The 24,453-nt window shown below is 35.6% G+C and overlaps 2 protein-coding genes across 4 annotated transcripts in view; both read right to left on the bottom strand.

Moving 5' to 3' along the window:
- Positions 1–17,804, bottom strand: part of ccdc88c (coiled-coil domain containing 88C) — a 106,546-nt gene extending 88,742 nt beyond the window's left edge. The window contains exons 1-3 of the mRNA XM_056476491.1: positions 17,399–17,804; positions 15,785–15,885; positions 8,569–8,677 (exon numbers count right to left, since the gene is read on the bottom strand). Of these exons, the coding sequence (XP_056332466.1) occupies positions 8,569–8,677; positions 15,785–15,885; positions 17,399–17,458 (270 nt within the window). The 5' untranslated portion in view covers positions 17,459–17,804. The remainder of the gene's footprint in view (positions 1–8,568; positions 8,678–15,784; positions 15,886–17,398) is intronic.
- A 1,483-nt stretch (positions 17,805–19,287) lies between these two features.
- sptb (spectrin, beta, erythrocytic) overlaps positions 19,288–24,453 on the bottom strand; it is a 34,356-nt gene continuing 29,190 nt past the window's right edge. For all 3 annotated transcript variants that reach the window (XM_056476589.1, XM_056476590.1, XM_056476591.1), the window contains 10 exons: positions 24,082–24,326; positions 23,855–23,993; positions 23,690–23,774; positions 23,422–23,618; positions 22,602–22,675; positions 22,457–22,520; positions 22,005–22,261; positions 21,730–21,903; positions 21,559–21,601; positions 19,288–21,467 (listed from right to left, as the gene is read on the bottom strand). In XM_056476589.1, the coding sequence (XP_056332564.1) occupies positions 21,282–21,467; positions 21,559–21,601; positions 21,730–21,903; positions 22,005–22,261; positions 22,457–22,520; positions 22,602–22,675; positions 23,422–23,618; positions 23,690–23,774; positions 23,855–23,993; positions 24,082–24,326 (1,464 nt within the window). In that variant the 3' untranslated portion in view covers positions 19,288–21,281. The remainder of the gene's footprint in view (positions 21,468–21,558; positions 21,602–21,729; positions 21,904–22,004; positions 22,262–22,456; positions 22,521–22,601; positions 22,676–23,421; positions 23,619–23,689; positions 23,775–23,854; positions 23,994–24,081; positions 24,327–24,453) is intronic.

Below are 24,453 nucleotides of genomic sequence, written 5' to 3'. Positions count from 1 at the left end.
CATGGCAGATACTCAAGTAATGCCATGATGCTTTTGAATGCAAATTTAATCATAAAAAACTGCATACTAAATGTGCAAATACAGTAGTATTGCTATAGAATTATAGTAGTACTATTCACTATCACTGCTTCCAGCGCAGGTATATTAACGGCCACCCAAGTATATTTGGTGGTGACACATGAATAATACTATTACTATACTATTACTATCATCCTTTTACACTTTTTTTGTATTCGTCCAAGAAAGCCAACCATTTGCGATTGATTAACCATTTGAAAATTTTCTCTTGCTCTGCACATTTCCTACTGCTGGTTTTGTGTGCGTGAGAACTGTCATCAACACTCACACATCACATGCTCTGCAGACCCACAGAGATGCGTCTTTTGAGCCAAAATGCATCAGACTGTATTATCTGAATCTCCTAATGTCTGGGATTCAGGTTTTACTTTTGCTTTCAAAAGTTGACGTTATTTGTATGCATTTTTGCATTACCTTTCGTAGCTGACTGTGCTTGCACATTCATTTATTCATTTTCTTTTCTGCTTAGTCTTTTTTATTAATCTGGCCTTCCAACTACAACCCATCACTGGGAAACATCCATACACATGTAAAATATTTGTATACCATTATAATTGACTAATCAACTAATCTGCCTTATTTAAATAATCTATACTTTTTATTCAAGTAATTATTATCCTTTTAGGCATACCAATAAAGTCATGCCAATAAAGCAACAATAAAGAGAAAGAAAGAGAAAGAGAAAGAGAGAGAGAGAGAGAGAGAGAGAGAGAGAGAGAGAGAGAGAGAGAGAGAGAGAGAGAGAGAGAGAGAGAGAGAGAGAGACTTTACCAGTCAGTGGGTGCACACGGCTCCTAAACAGTATAAAAGTAAGAGAAATAGTGGATTTCAACGGCCTTTCTTTAATAAATTTAACTCATTGAAAAGAAAAGCTGTATAACAGTGTCATAATAAATAAAAATATAGTTAGAAATCACATTATTTTTTGGTTTGTCGCATGTAGTTGACCATTTATGTGCTGTGGGTAAAAGGTGAGTTTCAATCAGGCTACCACCACAAGTATATTTCAAACCTGTGGGAAGCATTGCACTACAGAACCATATTTACACAGGGTTAAATCATACATATGAAATAATATGAATAAATATAATAAAAAAATAGCCAAATAACATAATATTTGTGGTTACTAAATAAAAGAATTACAACATACATTAAACTACGGCAAATCACAGCAATGTGTCACCAGATTTAACTTATTTCCTATCTAGCAAGAATAGGGTGGGCCATTTATATGGATCCACCTTAATGAACTTATTGGGAAATTCACAAGAAAAACAATGGTGTGCTTGGTTTTAAACGTAACTTTATTCTTTCATGAGTTATTTACAAGCCCCCACACATATACTGTACTAATGTGCCACAAACAGGACGTTAATATCACCAACCATTCCCATTTTATTAAGGTATATCCATATAAATGGCCCACCCTGTAGTGTGTAAAGCATTTTCTTTGGCCAATAACCCAATGTCTTTAGGACACCAATTCAGGGGGTCTTGAAGTATTCAGCTCTCACATTTCAGTGACCCTTCCCCCTCATCTAGACCCCCATATGTGGGTCTCTGGGGGAGCGATTAACACGGGATAAAACAACACATCTGGTTCTGTTCACCAGTGCACTGACCCACATCTGATGCTCAAATGTTGCCTTTCTGAAATTCATTTCCGGGGTCACAAAGGACAGTTTCTCTTTGGCAGAAACAGAGCTTTTATGTGTGTCTTGGACATTAAATATGAGGAAACTTTGACGGTTTGCCAGTTTCACAAATGACCTAGAGCGTATATTTACCCCTGAGTCCAGAGAATTTTAATGAATAAGCTGAGTTTTACCAGCTTGACCCAAGGTGTCTGACTGAGAACAACAACTTTAAAAAAAAAAATCTTGCTTAAAGGGGACCTATTATGCACTTTTATAAGGGGGTTAAACACAGTTGTGTGGCAACAGTGTATGAATATATTTAGCCTCTAATTGTAAAAATTTATAAATTCTATGTTTTATAATCACACTTGATGACAACAGTCTGCAGAAACACTTTGATAGACATCAAAGGGGGAAAGTCCTGCCCATTAGCAACAATCTCGCTCTCTCATTAGCATAAACAGCCCTGAATGCGAAGCAGCCATCAGCCATTAGAGATTTTAACCTGCTGAAGATAATGTCAGCAACTAAGAGGCATTATTAATGTGGAGATTTACGAGGCACAAATGAACATCGTAGTCTCTATAAACTGCCATCCTCTGAGACACATTTGAGATTTTCAGTTTTTCACAGAGACATCGACAGACCTATTTGGAATCTGCCACTATAGGTATGCACAGGCATTTGTAGCTCCACCCCCTTTTGAAAAGATGGCTGGGAGCTAGGGTTGGCTACTGAAACCCGGTGCCATTATAGCACCGGTACCTTTGTAACCGGTATGTACCGGATCGAATCAGCATATTAATTTCGGTGTCACTGGTGCTGCGACAAGGACGCAAGAAGCATCAAAGGCACACATAGGTACGCGTTGTCACACCATCTCTAAACATTTAATTCTAAACAATTTTAAGTAATACGGACAAGCGATGTCAGGCGTTTGTTCTTGTTGTACAGCGCATTCGGAAAGCGAGAGTGACTCTCTTCAGATCAACACGCATGATCATCACGTTCATCGCGTTCATCAAATTTGCTTAAACTAAGCGTTCTAACGCGTATTTTACAAGCAAGGATTCTGACACAGCAACGTGAAGCAGATGCTTTACAAAAGTTGCATGTAAGGAGGAAATACGTCAAACTTAATGACACATATGAGGGCTTATGGAATCAACTTAAAGGTAGAGGAATGCACTGTCTCTGAAAGCTTGTGACATAATCTGGCACTTTCAAGGAGTACGTACATGGACACCAATGCTCCGATTTTAATATGATTAAGACAATACTCTGATTAAGAGTCTAGACTACTATGTAAACAGTGATTGTTGATTACCTTAAAGGACCACAGACACCTGCGTCGTGAAATGTGGAGGTTTTTTCGTTCCATTCAATGTGCGATATCAAATTCCATTAAAAGAGCATTCTTCCACCAGTCCTAACTTAATGCTTGCATCAAATACCTTAGTTTGTCATGGGGGCATTTATGAAATGTTCCTGAATGAAAGTGAAACTCTAGTTAAAGTCGAAAAATTAAAAATTAAACTGAAAATTACATGAAACTCTGGAGGTAACATGGATAGCTCGGTGACGCAATGACGTTAATTGACCTATGTATAACATGTAAGACGGGATCATGAAAGGAACATTCAAAAAGCAACTCATGTAAACACCTTAATCATATTATTGTCTTATTCAGATTAAGGCAAATCCTTAGATTACTGATAACCATGTAAACATAGTCACAAGCCCCAACACTAGAAAAAAGGAGTTCAGTATTTAGTTCGGTATTTTGATGACAGCCTTTCCACAGTGGTAAGCTAATGCAATTTCCTAATGCAAATCTTAAATTCATGCTAACCAACAAATGATCAAAGGAAATATATTAATGTAATTCAAATATATAAAATATGAATTGATGTTTACTTTAAACTTTAATTATATTGTTCTATTTAAATTAGTTTTTTAAAGATTTTGTCAAATAAAAGATTTAAAGTTTTAAAGATTATTCTAGAGTCATCCACATAATTTTGTGGCTCAAAAGTATCGGTTCAGGCACCGTTTTGGCACCGGTACCGGTTTAAAAGTATCAATATAGCACTGGTATCGAAATAACTCCAAACGATACCCAACTCTACTGGGAGCACAATCTCATTTGAATTTAAAGCGAAGGTCTCCAAATCAGCACAATTTGGATCAAAGCCAAAAGGGGCAGTTTAAAAGAGTTATAAAAAATTCTTTGTGTGGTATTTGAGCTGAATCTTCACATACACACTCTAGAGACATCAGAGACTTGATTTACATCTTGTAAAAAGGGGCATAATAGGTCCCCTTTAAAACAGTACATCCACTAAGGTAAGGGCCCTGCTGTATGAACACACCCCTCTCAGTTACTCATTACTGAGCCCATCGGGTGACCAATAAAAAATGACTCCGAGCAGCTCCACCCAAGCCAAATATGTGGTTAAGAGGGCCTTCCATCACTGGAGGGTTGTGTGATTACTACATTCTGATGCTCTGCCAAAACCTTGCATAATGCATAACAACACTAATCAGTAAGAGGTTATTTTAATATCTCTGCTGCAGAGTGTTCACTTGAACTGAACAAAGAAAGCAACTGTTTCATGGTAAAAGTATGACAGGGCAAAAGAGCAGGACAATAATGACCACAGGCGCTTATAGAAGAGTAGTGAATAAAAATATGCTTATTCTTGCTGTGCCCCAACCATATTCAAAATAATTTGACGTGACTAGATAAAAACAGATCAAAACAGAGCCTCCAAGCCACAACAGATCATTTTGAAGATTTGCTAGGCTTTCTGTTAAAGCAGTCCTACCTTATGTTAATATCATTTGTCAAAATCTTTACAACAACACATAAAACATCTTTTCATTGTACTGCTTTTTCATGCAAAACTGCTTGAAGAGCCGACTTTGTTTGGACACAATAGCTATGTTTCCATCCAAAAATGCGAATTAAATTCATGCACAAAACTGGAATATCGCAAAAAGACATGCGAATAAAGCAGCGTCTCCATCCAATGAGTCAAAGAAAACAAAATTGTCACTTCCTGATTAACTGGCACCAAATATCAACAGTAAAATTGGAATTTGCTGTGGTGGGAGAAACTGCGCTAATCATTTTTTTTTTAATAAATGACTTGAGCCTCTTGATTCTGGAGGTAATTAATAATACAATAACACTAATACTGGTGGCGCGGTGGCAAAGTGGGTAGCGATGTCGCCTCACAGCAAGAAGGTTGCTGGTTTGAGTCTCGGCTGGGTCAGTTGCTGTTTCTGTGTGTTCGCGAAGGTTTCCTCCGGATGCTCCAGTTTCCCCCACAGTCCAAAGACATGCGCTATAGGTGAATTGGGTAAAGCTAAATTGTCCGTAGTGTATGTGTGTGAACGAGAGAGTGTGGGTGTTTCCCAGTGATGGGTTGCAGCTGGAAGGGCATCCGCTGCATAAAACATATGCTGGATAAGTTGGAGGCTCATTCCGCTGTGGCAACCCCTGATTAATAAAAGGACTAAGCTGAAAATAAAAAGAATGAACAACATTCGTTATAATACTGAACCGGTTAAGGCGTTTTAGAATGACCAACATCACATCGTTGCACGTCACAAAATGCGTATAAAAAAAGGCTGATGGAAACATAGCTAATGATAAACATTAACTACCAGTACAGAACAGCATTAAATGACTGATGAATACTTTCGAATCATAATCATAAGAGTAAAAAAACAACAACAATAAAATCCATACAAATTTCCCAAAAACTGACACAAGCAGTCTTCTTTCTCTTAGTTGGGATGGAAAGCAGCGAGGTCTGAGGAGGAATGTTTCTGTGACGCTCTGCCAAGACAAGAAGGGGGTCATATGTGGCAAACGCTTGCTCAGATGGTGGGACGCTGCCCAGAATTGACCCAACCAATCAAAAGATTTCAACTCCCAAAACCAACAACATAAAAGCCTCAATCCAGCAGTAATTGTGAGTGAGAACAGTTTTTTTGCAAGACCATAAACCTATGAGTCAGAGCTTCAATTTCTCAAATATAGTGTTGAGAAAGACCTTGTACTTTCATGTCTCCCCATTTGCTTACAAAAATTACTATCTTTACGAGTCTCTTACAGACCACCTTCAACTCACTGAAAAAGCACACTCGCTCTTATATTAGCCCAATCCTATACCCATATAAAAGACTTTAAAGGGTCACGAAACATCAAAAGACATTTTTTGAGATGTTGACGGTCATATACGTGTTCCATATTGCTTAAAAACACTATTAGGACACACAGATTTTACAAAAAAGTGAAAATAGGTCGTTTTTGCGTAATTTCAAGCAAATTTGTTCTTTCAGTTTAGAAATTAATTTTGAAGCTACGTCACTGCCATGAGATCCTTGTGTGAATTCCAGCATGTAGACTGGATGTCTGTACTGGCGGGTACAATGTGACGTCTTTCAGCTTTTAGCATTAATTTATGAGAAAGACTTTAAAGTCTTTCCAGACCGCCAATCAGTGCGCTGAGATGCAACTTCATTAATATGCATGATAGCTTTGAAGACTGTTTTACCTGTTACAGTGTTCAGACGGCAGAGAGACACCACGTTGTGTTGCCAATCGTAATTGAAACAAGTGGAAGAAGAAGAAGAATTGTTTGGAGACATGGGTCGTCAGTGTTGCTTTTATAAATGTGCTGCAACGAAAGTTTGTTTTCAATTGCCCGCTATGAGAGCATACCTACCGAATGCATTTAAGTTACAGAGAAATGCGGAGGGGTTTTTTTTCTCCCATACAGTGTGCGGTATCAAACATTCCATTAAAACTACACACTTCCTTCTTTTACCAGTCCCACCTACACAGAGTTGGCTGGACTCACTCACTTTTTTCAAACTAGAGGCGTGAAAACACCCTACTGAGAAGTGGGGGGGGCTGGGGGCTGGGGGGGGTCATGGCCCTTTAAAAAGTGTGTTCACAAAATACAATAGTATGCATCAGCATTAAAAAATCTGTTATTAAAATTTAAATAAGCAGAAAATTATTTTTATTTAAGAAATAGGTGATACTGTCACATTAAATTCAAAATTAAATACTATTAAAACAAAATCCCTTCATTAAAATAATTGGTTTATTGCTACAAGAGAATTTAGGATTGCAACAATAATATAATGTACAATAGGGCTGCACAACATACCATTTCAGCATCGATATCGTCAATGTGATCCTTCTTAATATAGTCACATCACAGGATATGCAATGTTGAGTTTGTATTGCAATTCATCATTTGCATGTGTTTTTGATGCCTGTGATTATATAATGACCTTAAAAGCATTAAGGCATAATACATTTTACCATGTGTGACTTTAACAACGATTAAATTCATTGAATTATTTTTATCATTCAGTTATTGTACTTGAATACTGTTAGACTTGGGAAACGATAAAACACTTTATTTCAATTGTATCTTTTTCTTGATTTTATTTATAGATTGTTATGCATGAAAATACTCACAACACATGCAAATACAGAAATGCACTGCAAAGAGCACAGACCACATAGAAAATGTGTCGGGTGACCCCAAAATGTTATAGATTGTTTATTAGATTTTATGGAAATGCACTCCCACTTCAGAATCATCCCAATTGATCTAATATTCTAATAAGTTTTTCCACATAGAGATATTCAAGTTATCTGGTGAAATTGTAATCATATTGCAATATACAGTCGAAGTCAGAATTATTAGCCCACCTGAATTATTAGCACCCCCCCCCAGTTTATTTTTTCCCCAAATTTCTGTTTAATGAGGGAATATTTTTTTCAACACATATCTAAACATAATAGTTTTAATAACTTATTTCTAATAACTGATTTATTTTATCTTTGCCATGATGACAGTACATAATATTTCACTAGATATTTTTCAAGACACTTCTATACAGCTTAAAGTGACTTTTAAAGGCTTAACTAGGTTAATTAAGTTAACTAGGCAGGATAGGGTAATTAGGCAAGATATTGTATAACAATAGTTTGTTCTGTAGACTATCGAAAAAAGTTAGCTTAAAGGGGCTAATAATTTTGACCTTAAAATGGCTTTTAAAAAATTAAAAACTGCTTTTATTCTAGCCGAAATAAAACAAATCAGACTTTCTCCAGAAGAAAAAATATTATCAGACACACTGTGAAAATTTCTGTTAAAATATAAAAAAATAATAATAATTAAAAGGGGGGCTAATAATTCTGACTTCAACTGTATATCGCAATGCTAGATTTTTCCAATATCGTGCAGCCCTAAAGTTCAGCATGAAAAAAATTATATTATCATATTTGCAATATATGACGATTTATACATTTTATTAAATTAACGTTTATTAAAAAAAAAAAAAAAAAAAGTTAAGGTTTAGTTTTGGATAAGGTTAAATAAATCAACATGAAAGAAAAGTGCAAGTTTTTAATATTAACTAATAGAGAAGTCTGGAGAGCTGATCATTTCTACAACTGACAATCAGTTTATGACTAAATGATGCTATGTGGTCTAGTCGTTCAGGTAATTCCCCAAGAAGTTGATTCTGGTTGCATTCACATAGCAACTAAGATTAAAAGCTTAGACAGGCTTGAAATAACAGAAACTTTTCTATCCCCATTAAAAAAAGGCACCCAACTACCCGCAATGACGGTCACATCTGCAGACAGGTTTAATCCTCAATACACCACAATCACCACCTTATGTCTGCGGAGACCAGCTGCTGTCTGGCATCTCATACAACCACATATACACGCTCTTTACAAAAAAAAAAGAAACTTGCCTATGATCAGGAAGTACTTTGCCATTGCAACAGGATGTAGAAGAAGAGATCTTACCTGGTAGTAATTTTTGATGTGTCGGATGACAGTATTGAGGTTCTGTATTCTCAGGTTAACATCATTGTTGACTTGTTTGTTCACTCGCTGATTCATAGGGCTTGGGTCTCTGTGGAACAAAAACAACAAGAGTGCATTTGAAAATCTTAGCATAGGCTCAACTAGTCTTTCAACAACCAAGTCAAACAGTGAGGCCAACTATCTAATAAACCTATTTATACAGAATTTCCTCAAAACTGATTGACTAATTCCTGAGATAGTCCCCAATTACACACTGCACCTCAAATAGGGATGTAACTGATCACCGTTTATCAGTGATTTGTACAGGCCAGTGACCATGCTCATAGGTTTCATGGGTTAATGGGTCTTTTAGAGCATGGATGGACAAGTACATTAAAATATGCAAATTCTCATCCTGGTGTGCATCTTCATAAACATTCATGTTCTAAATAAACATAAATGGTCAGGGGTTTTAACTGAATAATCTATTGATCTATTTAATGTCTTCAGTTTAAGATCAGGGTGCGAATTACAGGGGGGTTTGGGCGGAATTGACTCCCCTGATTAATGTTTGATCTCCCCTGAAGGACATCAAAACAAGATGTATGGGGGGTCAGCCCTTTAATAGTAAGACATAGCTTTCTCTGATCTATATCTTGAATATTAATAATTAAAAATGTATAACATAAATATATATATCTGACCCCCAATAACGGTTCATACCATCATGGCAATCAATGCTAGGAAGAATATAATTCAACAGTCTGAAACTGGCAGTTCTAAAGCACTGAAAGTCATCTTAAGTATTTACAAAACACAAAGAAAAATTAGACATAATTTGTATAGTTTGAACTACAGAAATCTCTAAAATAGTCACTATTTTTATCCCCACATCCCTCAAAAAGTTGAAAATATATACATTTTATTAATAAATTGGATGTAATTTAAATACAATCATAAATTTGATTCACTGAAGCATGTATTACTAAACTACTACTGAAAAAGTTGACCCCCCCCCCCTTAAGTAGTGTTAATTTATATTTAAATGTTTTTTTTTTTTTGTAAAACTAAAAACTTCATTATAATTAATTATTTTTATTTATAATTATTAATTAAAATTTAAGTATTTTAGTATTTACTGCAGTCGCTGTTAATTATGTTTTAATAGTTGTTTTTGAACTGATTGAAAAAATATACAATCTGTGACTCCAAAATATAAATTGACCTGAACCATAAAGGCTTGTGCACAGGATGATTACCCAGCACAATCATTGCCAAACTGTTAACACTTCCTGACTAAACAAAAGGCACCGATGCTAGAGTGCACACTGACGGCTGGCATAAAAGCATAATCATAAATGGCCATAAAAATTTTTTTAAAAATCATTATTTTGGTTAGACGCAATGTGTTATAAACAGGCTAGTCTAGTCTCAGCCTCAGATGTTATTCCAATCACTGCCCACGAACCTTTGGCTAAACGTCTGATGCTCATGGCACACTTTTTTGGAAACACTTTTTCATATTCACAGTCATCCACTGATTTCAGGAGTCTAGTGTGCAGCAGTCTTAATCAGCCCTCCTGGAAACAAGTTTGAGCGAATAAAAAAGCTGCAATGTTTATATTAATGACAGTGGTCATTGATAAACTGTTATTTCGAGGATATCTTTGTGAATTTGAGCATTTATCAATTTAGTTAAAAGCTGTATTATTACAAGTATCCAAAACTCACTGCATAAATGCTTCAAGTGGTTTCGACAAATGCGACAAGGTATGTATGATTATAATCTCAGTTATACACATCACTAATTGAATATTAATAAAATTTGATTGAATAGTAAAATGATCTGATATTAAGTAATACAAGTCCTGGTTTGTATTTTTAAATCTAAATTAGTTTTCAAAAACTTAAAGCAAGACATTTTATACTCCTACCAATTGCTGTGTTTTAGTTTCTTGGCTTTTTCTCTTTTAATTTTGTGTATTACTATGGCAGAAGCTCTACCACATAGACCTGGACTACTCTCAAAGGTCCCGTGAAGTGCTTTGAAATGTGCATTTTTTTATTTGATGTTTGACGTAATCTAAACTGACACATTAAGAGAGGGTGGGATAGAGTAGCTCCTCCCCTTTTTAAAAACAGCCAATAGCATTTTATCACACCTCTGCCAGTGAGAGTGTTTGAGCTCAAGAGCATCAAATGAAATGAAAAGCGACTTAAAGGGGACAGGACATGTCAGATACTAGAGAGCATCTGATTGGTCAAGAATTGATGAGAAACTGAAGTATAAGGTGACGTGAAAGATGGAAGTGACAAACTGCAAGCTTAAGGTGTTTATCTCTTTTATATCTTTTTATATTTTATATCTTCTAATCTGTTTTGAAGCACACTAGCTTATGGATATCCTTAAAACTAACATAGTGATCCTAACATCTGAAAAACTTTATTTTAAATTTACGAGACCTTTAAAATTATTTAACTTTCCAAATCCTACATCTCTTTTCCATATGGGCACTTCAAAACTTCTACCCTTCAATTCACTTTTAATCCGCTGCAGAAATGTTTTCTTAGTAACACAAACAGTGTTTTTTTTTGTGTTTTGTTTTATTTTAAACTCTCGAGACATATTGATTTAAAAAATAAATCGTTTTATAAATTCCCTATTATACACATTTAATGCATTTTTAATGTGTCATAGATACAATATGAATTAAGTACAAAATTATTCAGAAAGTTAGTCTTTCATATCACTGAACTAGACCACTGGATGCAAAGACTAAAGGCAGTCACTCAGATTCAGAGGAGGGTCTTCTTTTTTTTTTTTTTGGTGCAGACAGTTCTGTAGTCCTACATAGGCTCTGTTTGTGCGATCCTCATTTACATTTGTTTTGTGAGAATGACATGCAAATTCTGCCAGCTTGGCCTACAAATTCCCGCTCACTAGTAAAAGAACCTTAAAAGATCAGGGCCTGTTTTCTTTTCACTTTCTCTCTCTGCTGTCTGGCTCAACTGTTTTCTATTGCCTGAAGCCAAGAGCACTGCAATGAGTTTCACTTTTTTTGTCATTTTACAACCACAGATATTGCAACTGACAGCTTGGATGGAAAAACAATTATTGTTTAGGAAAAGTTAAGAGAAGACTGATAGGGTGCACATAGAGGACATCTGCCAGATGGGCTGTGTTAGCATATGAGCTTGTTTGCTAATAGCAATGGTATTTACCACATACCTGGAGCACGAACAGATTGGCAAGAAAATCAGTTAGCTTACAGGCACACGGGTGTGGGCACATTTATAAATGGATGTGGGTGAAGTAAAGGAAGCAATGTGTACATTGCCCTCAGCATTCCACATCTCCAGTCATTTGTAATGGTTCAGTGAAAACACACTGGACACATGAGTCTTCATTCTAACACTCATTTGGTTCCACAGCTCTAATAGTTAATTTCTAGGGTGCATAACTAGTGTATAATCATCTTAGTAAAATGTTTTGTTTTACTAAACCCCAATCATATTTAGCTTTATATTTTTTCCATTCTTGTTTTTCTTGCTAGGAACTTATAGCGAATTGTGTATCGCATCCAAAACAATAATTTTGTGCTGGTAGCTTGGCTATTCTTCGTCTGTCCTGTATAAATAAATATGGTATGAAATCAGCCAGAAGAAAGAGGCAAGTTATCTAATGATTCACTGACTCATTCGTTCAGCCGATTTGTTAAAAACAGCTGATTCGTCTAGAAAATAAGCAAATATCATGGCTGTTTCTCAATTTTAAGAACGCAAAAACGGACTTGCGTTCTTGTGAAGACTGGTCTTGCCAGGTTACCTCAGAAGAACAAACTCTGGAGATTGTGAGAACACAGAACACGTCCTGTGAGAAATAAGATGGTGCGTTCTTCCTGATGGTCACATGACCTTCACAAATTTTTAACGGAAAATTATTGAAACATTTCAGCATTCATACAATGATTCATAGTTTTTTTCCCCCCTTTTGGATATATATAACATGCACAAAAACCTTACATATATACATTGCACAATACAAATAAAACGGATTTTAATATGAATTTCAACAAATAAACACCATTAATGCGTTTATGCCTTTATAAAAACTTTCATGATAATGTTTACTTTCATAGTCTCATTTAGTGAAACTTGTGAGATAAATAAGTTATATCTCTGAACTTTAATAATAAATTGCTGCACTTCCCACCTCCTTTGTTCAGTCGCAATGACTTCTGGGACTTCTAGAGTGAGTTTGGTGGTTAAGTATGCATCGGTGCATCCTCGATATTAAGAACACATCTGGGAACTTTCACGCATCCTTCGTTCTTGCGGTCTTGAGTTTTGGAACTGAACTTTGGCAGTTGATGATGACGTTACACAAGAACATGAGGATGAAAGAACGCTGAAGATCGAATTTTGAAAAACAGCCCAAGTCTCTTTTTTGGAATGAACAATTGGCTCACTTAGTTAAAAGGGAGTCATTCACGTAATAAAAACCAGCAATGTTGCACTAAGACTCTTAAAAAAAATTCTGGACCGGCTTTGTTTATAACTACTGTCATGGTACAAAAAGAAAAAAAGAAGACATCTACAGTATTGTGCCTAAAATATAACATCTAATAATAACTTCTTGATCGTCGAACTACAAAATCAATATCACATTTGTAATTTCACACTGATATTTGTGAAAACAGGATTGTACTATATTACCTAAAGTGATAATTCGCCCTACACTGAAAAAAAGATGTCTGCAAAACAGTTGCAAACAATTTAATTGGGTTGAATTTAAACAAACAAATTAAATTAAGTAATGTTCAACTTAATTAGCTTGTTCAGTCCAAATAAATTGTTTACAACCCCTTAAAAACATTTAGTAAATCCAAGGAATCATCTTTGAATTCAAGTGTATAATTCTGTCAACTTCAAACTAGGGCTGCACAATATATCGTTTAGCATGAATATCGCAATGTGCACATCCACAATAGCCACTTCGCGAGATCTGCAAAGTTGAATCTGAATCATAGTTGACTACAGAACACATCTGATTCCTTGTCATTGCTAAGTTTAACCACAATAGAGTGAAAGTTTAGAATTAGGATACGTTTTTAAAAGGCCTCTGAATGATCATTTCAAGAGGGTTTTGAACATTTGGGCACAAAAAAAAAACCCATGTTTGGGGGTGTAACAAAGATTAATTGTATATAATTATTTGTATATTATTAATGCAAAAAAGTTTTTTCTTAAAATTCTTGTCTTGTTTCTAGTCCAAATATCTATATTTCAAAGTGAAAATAAGATTATTTTAATTACTTCATCGGCAGATCATTTAGTTTGTTTTAAAGCTTGTTTTAAGGAAAAACTCCTAGTTTTGACTTATTTCTCCTGAAGGTGAAAACAAAACAGTATTTTTACTAGATCAACTAATTTTAGATATTAGATAGATATTGACTAGAAACGTGAAAGCATTTTTTTGCATTGTGATTATTCAATTTCTGTACCTGAATACTGTTAGACTCCTCCGAAAACCCTCCATTTGAGCCATTCAGACCATCTCGCGAAACTCTATTCATATTGCAACATTCATTCCAGAAACATAAAATATTGTAATATCACATTTTTGGCGTCACGGTGGCGCAGGGGGTAGAACGATCGCCTCACAGTAAGAAGGTCGCTGGTTCGAGCCCCGGCTGAGTCAGTTGACATATCTGTGTGGAGTTTCCCTTGGGTGCTCCGGTTTCCTCCAGAGTCCAAAAGACATGCGGTACAGGTGAATTGAACAAGCTAAATTGGTCATAGTGTATGTGTGTCAATGCAAGAGTGTATGGGTGTATCCCAGTGACGGGTTGCAGCTGAAAGGGCATCCGCTGCGTAAAACATATGCTAGAAAAGTTGGCGGTTCATCCCACTGTGGCGACCCCGGATTAATAAAGCAACTTGGAATATCTCATTTTTCCTATATCGTGCAGCCCTACTTTAAACCGATTTAACTTATTTCTTCTGTTGAACACAAAAAAAATAAATAAATAAAACTAAAAAATAAATAAATAAATATATATATATATATATATATATATATATATATATATATATATAATGTTGGAAACCAGTAGCCATTGGCGTTGAAGTCACAGAAGTCAATGGTTACCGGTGCATACCAACACTCTTTTTTCATCATTAGAAGTTAACCATGGAATCACTTTAAAAGTGTCTTTCTAGCAATTACAGAAAAAAGCTAATTGTGAATCCACCCAACATTAAAGACAGTGAGCATTTCAAGTGGCAGACGACAACATTTATGATGAACACAGCAATATTCCAATAAAAAGGGTCTGTTTTGATTTCATGGTGTCTTCAACAAGAATATGTGACATTAGGAAATCAAAATAGATGCAAACGTCTTTTCATGTTGACTTTTAGAAAACTGGATGAATGGAAGTGATGCAGTCAGTCCTCTGAGCGATATGATATGCAGAAAACATGACACCAGGGGACAATAATCTATCGAGGACAGCGACTAGACTGTCTAAGAGCGGCTCATCCAGCACATGTGTCATCCTCCCATTAGATAGAAACCCCCCCTCTCTCCACCCAACACATTAACAGAGAAAACATTCCCTTTGTCTGAGGAGGTCTAGTGTATAAGCCCCTGATTAAGGCAGAGAAGGCGGCAAGTCTGCTTGAGTAAAAGTAGGTTAAAGGCCAAAGCTCGTGTAGTGGGTTTGAAAACTCTAACAGCAGTTTTATGAAGAGTTGCTCAAACTCTGGGTGTCAAAATGTGTAATGAACAGTTTTGCATGATGCAAATGCTCTCAAAAGAAGAGATTTCCTTGTTCATGAGCTAGAGACACACAAAAGTGCTGTCTAGTCACCTGTTTAGTTGAGGTTACAGCTTGAGCTAACGAAACTTCCGTGGTCTAAAAATGCAGTCAAACGCAGCTAAAAAAAATGTATACTGCGTGCTTGAATCTGATGTTACACATGACTTTAAAAGTACAAGCCCAAATCTGTCACAGACTCTTTATTAACACTAATTATACAAGAGGAACAAAACTGATGGAGCGTGAAGATTCAGATTGAGTGTCTGCACAGTTGGATGGCAGACAGGAAGGGATAGGACGTGGTTTTTAATTAAAAAAAAAAAAAGATAGGCCCACAACAGCTGCTAGATAACAACATTTATGCACAGTCACACACAAGCACAGCCACTTACATGTGTGTCATTATCTTATGGAGGAAAACACCATCCACTAAATCCATGAACATGGAGAGCTTGTCTTCTGAACTGGACCCAAGGGGTCCAAAAGTTTTAACCTGTGAAAAAAAAGTAGTAATTTCATGACAGGATACACACACAGCTGCACAGTAAATCAACCATGCTTTCGGTTTCAGAACTTAACTGCAACAAATGCATAAAGAGAAACATCTATAACAGCTGCATGTACAAAATGAGAAAAAATTTAGAATGTATAAAGTAATCTGTATTTAAAGACCCAGAAATTAAAATATGCTGTTAATTTGCAAGCCAATAGGCCATTTAGGAATGTAGGGGATTTCTATTGTCATTACGAAAAGACTTAAGAAGACTTTTAGCTGAAATGGTTGCAATTCAATGACTACCAGCATTTGAAGAGTCAAAACAACAGATTACATGCTAAACAAAATGAATACCAATGACTCCTGACAATATACAGAGTTTGCAAAGTCTGTGTGTGGATTAAGTTAATAATGCTGTAAACAATGTTAGTACAGAACAATCATTTCACTTCCTAATACCTCACTGAAAAAAAAAAGATTTTTGCTGAATTTTAGCTAACAATTTATACGGGCTGAAATTAAACAAAACAATACAATATAGTAATGCAACCACTTGCCTTAAAAAAAATTATTATTGTATACATTTTTTCAGTGCTTAATGGATTGTCTGGATCTTAATGTATTTATTTTATTTGTATGTTGCTTTATTTATATTAACTCTTAACGTACTGATTGATAGCTATTGACTTGCATTAAATTAATCACCAAATTCTGTGATGTCAGCTAAAATAAATAATACTTTGCTGAAGAAAAAGTTAATTAATAGCAAATGTTTATTTCTGGTTTAACTATCCCTCCAAATCCCAAAAACAGCCATCTTTCCTTTCCCATATGATTGTTTTGTTTGCATCAGTTAAACAATATCAGGGAACATCATGACAACATGGGGGTGTGGATGATTGTCTAACATGGGTTAAGATGGTGACGTAGGAGTATGAAAATGCAAGTGGCCAGAGAAACCACAGCCAAACAGGACACAGGGGTCAGGTTAAGGGGGTCATAGGAAGTTTTGCAGGTTTCACCCAAAACATGTCAAAAGCCAATTAAACTCTGAATGTAGGATTGCAAATCGTGTGCACATAAATAAACTAACAATCATATGTTGTTATGAGTTTTAAAAAATACTTATTTAAATTGTTTAACATTTAGATCGATATCATCAATACAGTAAATAATATTTGCAAAATAATTACAAAAACTACCAAAACATACTTGCATTTTAAGAATAACTGTTAACTGTATTAACTTTTTAAAGCATGCAAATGGACATTTTAGTATATTTGTTTAAAATATATATAATATACAAAAAATAAAGATCAAAACAGCATAACCTGGTTCAACAAAGTTTTAGCTGAATTTTAATTTACTCACAAACAACGGCACAACAGAGAGCACGTTAGAGTCTTTCCAATTTGATGAAAATGAACGAATTAAGGAATGAATGAGTAAATAAATATGCCCAAACACAACGGCAAAAACACTGTGCAGGTGCCATGTCTTTGTGACTTACCCAAACCACAAGCGGCGAATCCATGAAGTTACTCATCAGTTCAGACACTGTAATATCCATTTTGAGATGATTAACACACACTCAAAAGAGTTCAAATTCCTTACAAATAAAAGTGCGTCCAAATAAATAAATAAAAATCAAAGTGCGTTGGATTCTTCTATGGGTTCATGTACTCCACATTACTGTCCACCGTAGAACAATGCAGGGGACGCGAACCAACTCCATTCTGGCAATTAAAAAAAACATCCCTCGTGGTAACAGTTTAAACAACTTTTAAACTATTTGCATTTCCAAAAGTGAAACGTTGCGGATATATAAGGGACACACTACCGTCTGCCCTATCAAACTTCAAGTTCTCTCCGGTTACTCTCAGCGCTTGCTTGAGTTACTTTACCACCACCGCGCTTTCAACCTGTACCAGCATGAAGACCAATGTTGAGTGACATGCTCGACAGCCAATCAGCTACCGCGTCTCCACCGGCGGGAGGTAGTAAACGACCAATAGCTGACTCGTGTGTACTGGGTTTCATTCAAATGACGTAACCGACAGGGCAAATGGTTGTCGGGACAACCAGAAACCTCACGGTGCAGCTCGATGGCACCCTCAGCAGGTAAAGCACGTTTTTGAAAAAAATAACTCTTATTTATCACCAATTTTCTTATTGTGCATGACACTAATTAGGAAGCTTTATCATTATCCCGCAGATTTCTTGACAAACTTTCGGATTTCAATGCTACTTAAAGCAAATATTTACATTCCTCTATTATAGACGAACTATATTTAAAGTTTTGCTATTCTTATATTCACTAGTTATTTTAGCTATTGATTGATTCAATAAGTAAATGTTCAACCAATCAAAGGCTTGTAATCAAGCGCGCGGATTTTTTCAGTCAGTTATTTTTTCAGTCAGCATGATATTAAGTCGTAAATGTCTTGAATTTAGTCTATTTTAACTGTTCCTGTAGTGCAATTTGTCACTTGAGAATCCAACATTGTTCACTGAGGTCTTGAATGTCAATGGGTCTGAGTATTTTCTTCTGTGTTATTGTCATACTTCCTACCATTACCAAAAATTACCAAAGTCACTTTGTTAAAATAATGACTAGTCCCCAATCATCTTGTTTTCGTCTATCTGTTTAAAGTATTAAATAAGTGAATAAAACCAATCAAGCCAGAGTGGAATTATTCACCGGTTATATAAAAGTAATTCTTACCACTTAAGCTGACAGAGGGCCTATGCTATGTTCATTACCCACTCTGAGCAGCTAACCGATAAATACTCTTTAATAAACAACAAAATATAGGTTATTTTTACAAGTTATGTTTGAGTTATGGCTGCATTTTTATGACCCTAAACACTAACCAGACTCAATTACTGTAATACTTAAAATACTCTTATTTATGGCAACAAAAATTATCGGAACATCATTTTACTGTTAATGTAACTATTGAACTAAATGTGAACATTTTATTAGTAGTGTTGTTGCCATTTATTTAAAATGTAACATTTTGTTAGTTTTTTCCAAGTTGTAGACTATGGCTAGCAAGATAGTGATTGACAGCAAAACTACCATGCTTGACACATACACCAGCAAAGTTCTATAAAAAAAAGCACCTGATAAATATGTAATTGTAAATACCATCATAAAGTAGCTGAAAACCTTACTAACAAAATATATCTAATTTTTATATGTATTTTTAGGTCTGTGAAGCTGCAGAAAACCATGAAATTGTTAATGGCAAAAATCATAAATGAAATTTAGCAGGCTTGTCCATGACCTTAAATGAGAAAATAAAATGTAATAACCAACCATTCTAACAACTTTTTTGTCACAGGTCAAATCGACCAACTGCGTAATATAAGAGTTAAACAGACAAGGATCAAAGGTTACTGCAAACAGAGAGTTTATTGATTTTCATACTCCCAAAATGAGTCATACCTTGCTTTCAAACTATTATGTGATTTTGCATTGAACATACAGAATTAAAAGTATAATAGAGGATATAAGCTTATGCAGTTCATTGAATGTACAATGCAGTATGAGAAGGTCCAGGATCAAGTGAATGTTAAAGCAACAAAAATGGCACCTTAATGAAGTACCAGACTAAACTTTATAACATGTAAACATATTCCAACCTAATAAGCCTGTGCTGACATCCAAAAACCCAATTTTGAGATTAAATTTAACTACTGTTAAAATGTTTCTTCATTTAAAAAAAATATTTGTTTTAGCTTGCAGTGACTGGCATAAATAATCTGGATATATGAAGCTTTAGGATTCGGAAAAAGGGCACTTAAATTCTAATAAGGTTACATGCGCGGTTTTAAATAAAAAACTTTTTGAAAATTTGTGACAGATAAAGATAATTTGCAAATGCAAAAATAATGTTTTAATTAGTACGATATGGGCCAATAGTCTATAAAAGTATGCACAATTTTTTATGATTGTTCTCATTATTATTTGTTACAGGTACAATTACTTCTACATTCATACTTGTATAATACACTTTTCTCCAGTGTGAGTGAGTGATTTATGCTTCATCATCCAAAATTTGCACATCTCTTTCAAATTTATATTATTGTTATGGTGATATAAGTGGTATATTTAGTGCTTATAATGGTTTTGCTGTCCTAGTGTTAGGGTATTTAGAAAGGGATATAGGCCTGTGACAGCCATCCTGGGCAACCTGAGTTATGAGAGGGCAAAACTCTTATGTTAAAATATAGCACCATTTTAAAATAAATATATAAGATCATGCTTTGCAAAGGTCATATTCAACATATGTGAGGTTTTGGAAGAGGACAGTCTGCCTTTCTCATCTCTTTTCATTAGTACCACAATATATAATTGCAATTATTTGTTAACATTTGAATATATATGAAATAATATTATTAAAGTCCAAGTGGAATCCAAATTTAAAATGTTTGTATTGCTAGCTCACATTATTCTTAAAATGAATAATTAATCCATGCAAGTTCATCCACAAAAAAAATGTTTGTTTTGATCATTTTCAGTCACAAGTCTGACCATTTGCTTCCGAGTCCTTCTGTTGATATCAACCTGAGGGTTTCCATAGCAACTGTATATCAATATCCTTAACCATGCCTCTCTTACGTTATGCTATGACAGAATAATGCAAAAGAAAGCCCTGCCCCCTACTCAACATTCAGTTTCAGTTGAAAGTACAACAAACTGAGATAAAATTCTCAGCAACTTCTGATTCATGCGGACTTTGAAATAATAATATTAATAATTTAACTGGAATAGTGGAAAATGTCTTTAACAACACGCTAAAAGCACAGTCTAGAAACATTCTAACCACTGTGCTTATTGCATATATTGCATGTCAATGCAATAGTAAACAGTGTTTAACACCTATCCACCACACCATCTGTTAGCAGAGCGCCATTTATACAAGAAACACATCTCCAATGTCAAACTCCATGAAAATTCTATAAGTTCCAATGCAAAGAGCACAGTATTACTTTTGCAACCATTTTAAAGAAATAAGGCAGATTAGGAAAACTATTCATATTATTAAAAGTCAAAATAAATACTGAAGCATGCCTAGAAGATCAGTACATTAAAAAATCAAGACAAAAAGAAACCCTTTTCTTACAAATATTTGGTTAAATCGATCAGGTTCCTGTGCTTTTATTTGTATACAGAGTGAATGTGGTATGTGACTCTGGTATAGGAAAAATACAACAAAAACATAAAGAGCAAAACATGTGGACAATAGCAACACTTCATCAGCTTAGATACAGGCAGCAGTGTAATCTACATTTCATATAGTTAAATTCTTACAAATTAATGTGATGTAAAAAAATGGTGTTATAAATCTGTTCTATTTCACCTGTGTCACATTCTGTTCAGGTGTTTATTTCTTCTTAGCAAACAGACTAAACCTCTTCTCCTTGTCCTTCTTGGTTGAGGGGACCTCTAGAGTTGCGGAGGAAGGTGGAGGTAGGCTTAGTGCCTTCACTCCTGATGGCCCTGCAACTGGTTCTTCTATTTGAACTTGTGCAGCCTGCTCAATAGCCTGAGTCCAGTTATGAAGCTCCTCCTGTGGTCAAAACATAAATAGGCCATTATTAAAGTTGTTCACCGGCTTAAGATTACGTTAACTAGCTCAGAAGAAGCAGTCAATAGCTAACCTCGTCTTTACACTGGAACAGATATTCACTTCCATCTCCAAGTCTAAGAAACAAAGGAACGGAACAAGGATAAAACTGGTAAGCAAGGCAACATGTAATCTTGCAATACTTATCATACCAATAAAATAAATATTTATTTTAAATTTAATATATACATTTGATATCCCTTACCGGAGTTTGAACACCTGCTTCTTTTTCTTATAGTTGGTCAAGATCTCGCATGAAGAATTGGTGAGGGTCAGGGGTTCCTCGCCATGGAAGGTAACACTGTGACTAAAGCTCTTGGCATCCTTGTAGACCGAGAGGTGTCCATGTTTAAGCACACAGTACAGATTGTTCCAGGACCTGAGTAAAGACATTTTATTGTCAGCCTTGTGATGCTTATTTCAGCAAACATCAATAGTTTTATTATTATTATTTTCTGGCCAACAAAAACAACAATTAACCTGTTGGGTGCCTTCTTGTTAGGTCCCTCCAACTCATGCTTGCGTGCTAGAGTTCCCTCCATCAGGACTGGTTGAACTTGTGAAGATTCTGTAGGAAGCGAGGCAGCTTTTTCTGTCTCTTTGGTAACTTGAATGGATGTGGAAGGGTCTAGCTCTAGCGAGACACTTTCCTGCATCTCAGAGATTAAAGGCACAGTGGATTCCCCTGCTGTGCCATCAACTCCACCAGAACTAGGCTCTATTACTCCTAAACCAGACTAAAGAGCACACAAGTATTAAGGTACAAATATTTTGCAGTACAATAAGGAGAGAAGTTACATTATAGAGTGTTGCGTGTACATTAAAATGTGTCAAATTTACTGTCACATTGTATATTTGATCATAGTCAAATGTTCATTTTGTGAAAAGAAAGATGATGGATGATTCTCACAAAAATGTTGTACTAAACTTACCAGAGACTGTTCTTCTGTAGGGTAAAGTTGTGAAGACTCCTCTGCAAAACCTGTGTCTTCTCTCCTGGAGGTCAAAATTTAAGGTTTAATATGGAATATGGAGGTCTAGTGTTCCACAGGATAGTCTCCTAAATCTTATATTTACCTGCTTTCTTTCTCTGCCTCTTGTCTGTACTGTTGTATTTCTTGTTGTTGTTTCCGAATTTCCAACAACTCCAACTACAACAGAATATAAATAGTTTAGAATGTGTTTTGCATTCTTTAAAGTAAATGTAAATGGTGCCTGTTAGTATTGCAAATAATTAACTGGATATGATGTATCAATAATGTATTTAGTACTAGCACCGTGTCCTAACTGTGATGTGATGAGAGGCTGCGACATATGATAAAAGGTATCTTTTTCATGTAAAAAGTGAATTTTTGTCATAACCATCCGCAATGGCGACACAAATTTTCTATTTTAGAAATGGTTTCTATTTCTAACGTCACGGCTGAAACAACAGCATAAACTACTATAACAATGATCACCTCAGGTGCTAATTGTGGGCGTTATTCATTGTTAAATGTTACCAGTATGAGTTTGAATATTATTTAACACCATTTAAGACATTTATTGACAAACTAGAACTGGTAGCAGATTTTGAAAACACAATCACAACATAAAATATAAACATGAATGTTAGAACTGTAACAACATTAGTCACTCATCATAAACTTTTAATAATGTTAAAGACATTTAATTTTTATTAATTATATTATAAATCTGTCCATATTGAAAGTGCAGTACATTAATCTGCACTTCTCAATGGCAGGAATTTAAATGTTTCTGTCATGTCGCGTCTGGTGCATAGTCAAATTGCTTATCGTTGGAATCTTGCCGCTTTGTGTGTTCTTATAACACGGTGTAATGATACAGTATGAGTTGAATATAGGATGTGATATAGTTAAAAACAAACAAAACATACTGTTGTAAGACGTTCCAGTGCTGAGAAACGCTCTTCCCATGTTGCAGTAGATTTTTCAAATGCTTCATGCCTTTTGAGCAGTTTTTCAACCTCATCGACTGTTTGACCCACGTCCTTGCTGGCCACATATGGCTCCTGGGCAATCAACCATGCCTCTGCCACAGAAGCATCTCGAGCAAACTGACATACCTCCAGTACTGGGAGGAGATATATTTATGAGTAGCTGTAGTAAACAAAAGTGTTATAGTTAGTGTGCGTGTTGACTTACAAAGTCTGAGCCAGTCCCATCGATCATCCCATTTGAGCATCATCTCTTTCCTCTTCTCTACCAGTTGCATCAGCTTCTCTTTAATCTGTGAGGACAAGAAGTGTAAATGAAAGCATTCTGGACACTGGCAAACTGCTATGCTTGTTACTTTCCAGGCATGGATACCTCTGCAGAGTCTTTGTGCTTGCGTTCCAGGAGAGCCTGTCCAAGTTGCACACACTGATTAAACTTTGGCCCACGGGTCTCAATTTCAGCACGTATCCCTTGATGATACTTCATCAGAAGCTCCACTGAGGAGACATCTCTTCAGTGGACAACAAGAGATAAACTTTATTACAGAGAAAAATGGATATCTAATTTTATGACCACAGTGATTTTACTCATTTTCTTACCGTGGTTTTTCCTGTGTCTCTATCTGTTGAAGGATGCTTTCCATCCAGGCCATTAGGTCTCTCACCATGGTGAAAAAGCGGAATTTGTCTGCTGTCTCCTCCAGCTGCTTCCTCCTACCAGCGCAAGCATCCAACAGACCCTTCCAGGCCTCCACAACCTCTTTTTCAGATGCTTGAATGGCAGTAGCCTGATCTCCTGCATACTGGGCATGCAATCTAGCCGCTGTCTCCTGGAATTGTTTTACCTGCATGAAGAGAAAAAAAACTCCTTAACATTTTAAGGCCTAGCATTTTGGGATTTTCTACGCAAACCTATAAATATGTTCAAGGTACAGTAATTGGATGTGAATGACAACCATTTTTTTTGATGTG

Source organism: Danio aesculapii, chromosome 17 (assembly GCF_903798145.1).
Source record: "Danio aesculapii chromosome 17, fDanAes4.1, whole genome shotgun sequence".
Classification (NCBI taxonomy): domain Eukaryota; kingdom Metazoa; phylum Chordata; class Actinopteri; order Cypriniformes; family Danionidae; genus Danio; species Danio aesculapii.
This window is presented reverse-complemented; position numbering and strand designations above follow the sequence as displayed.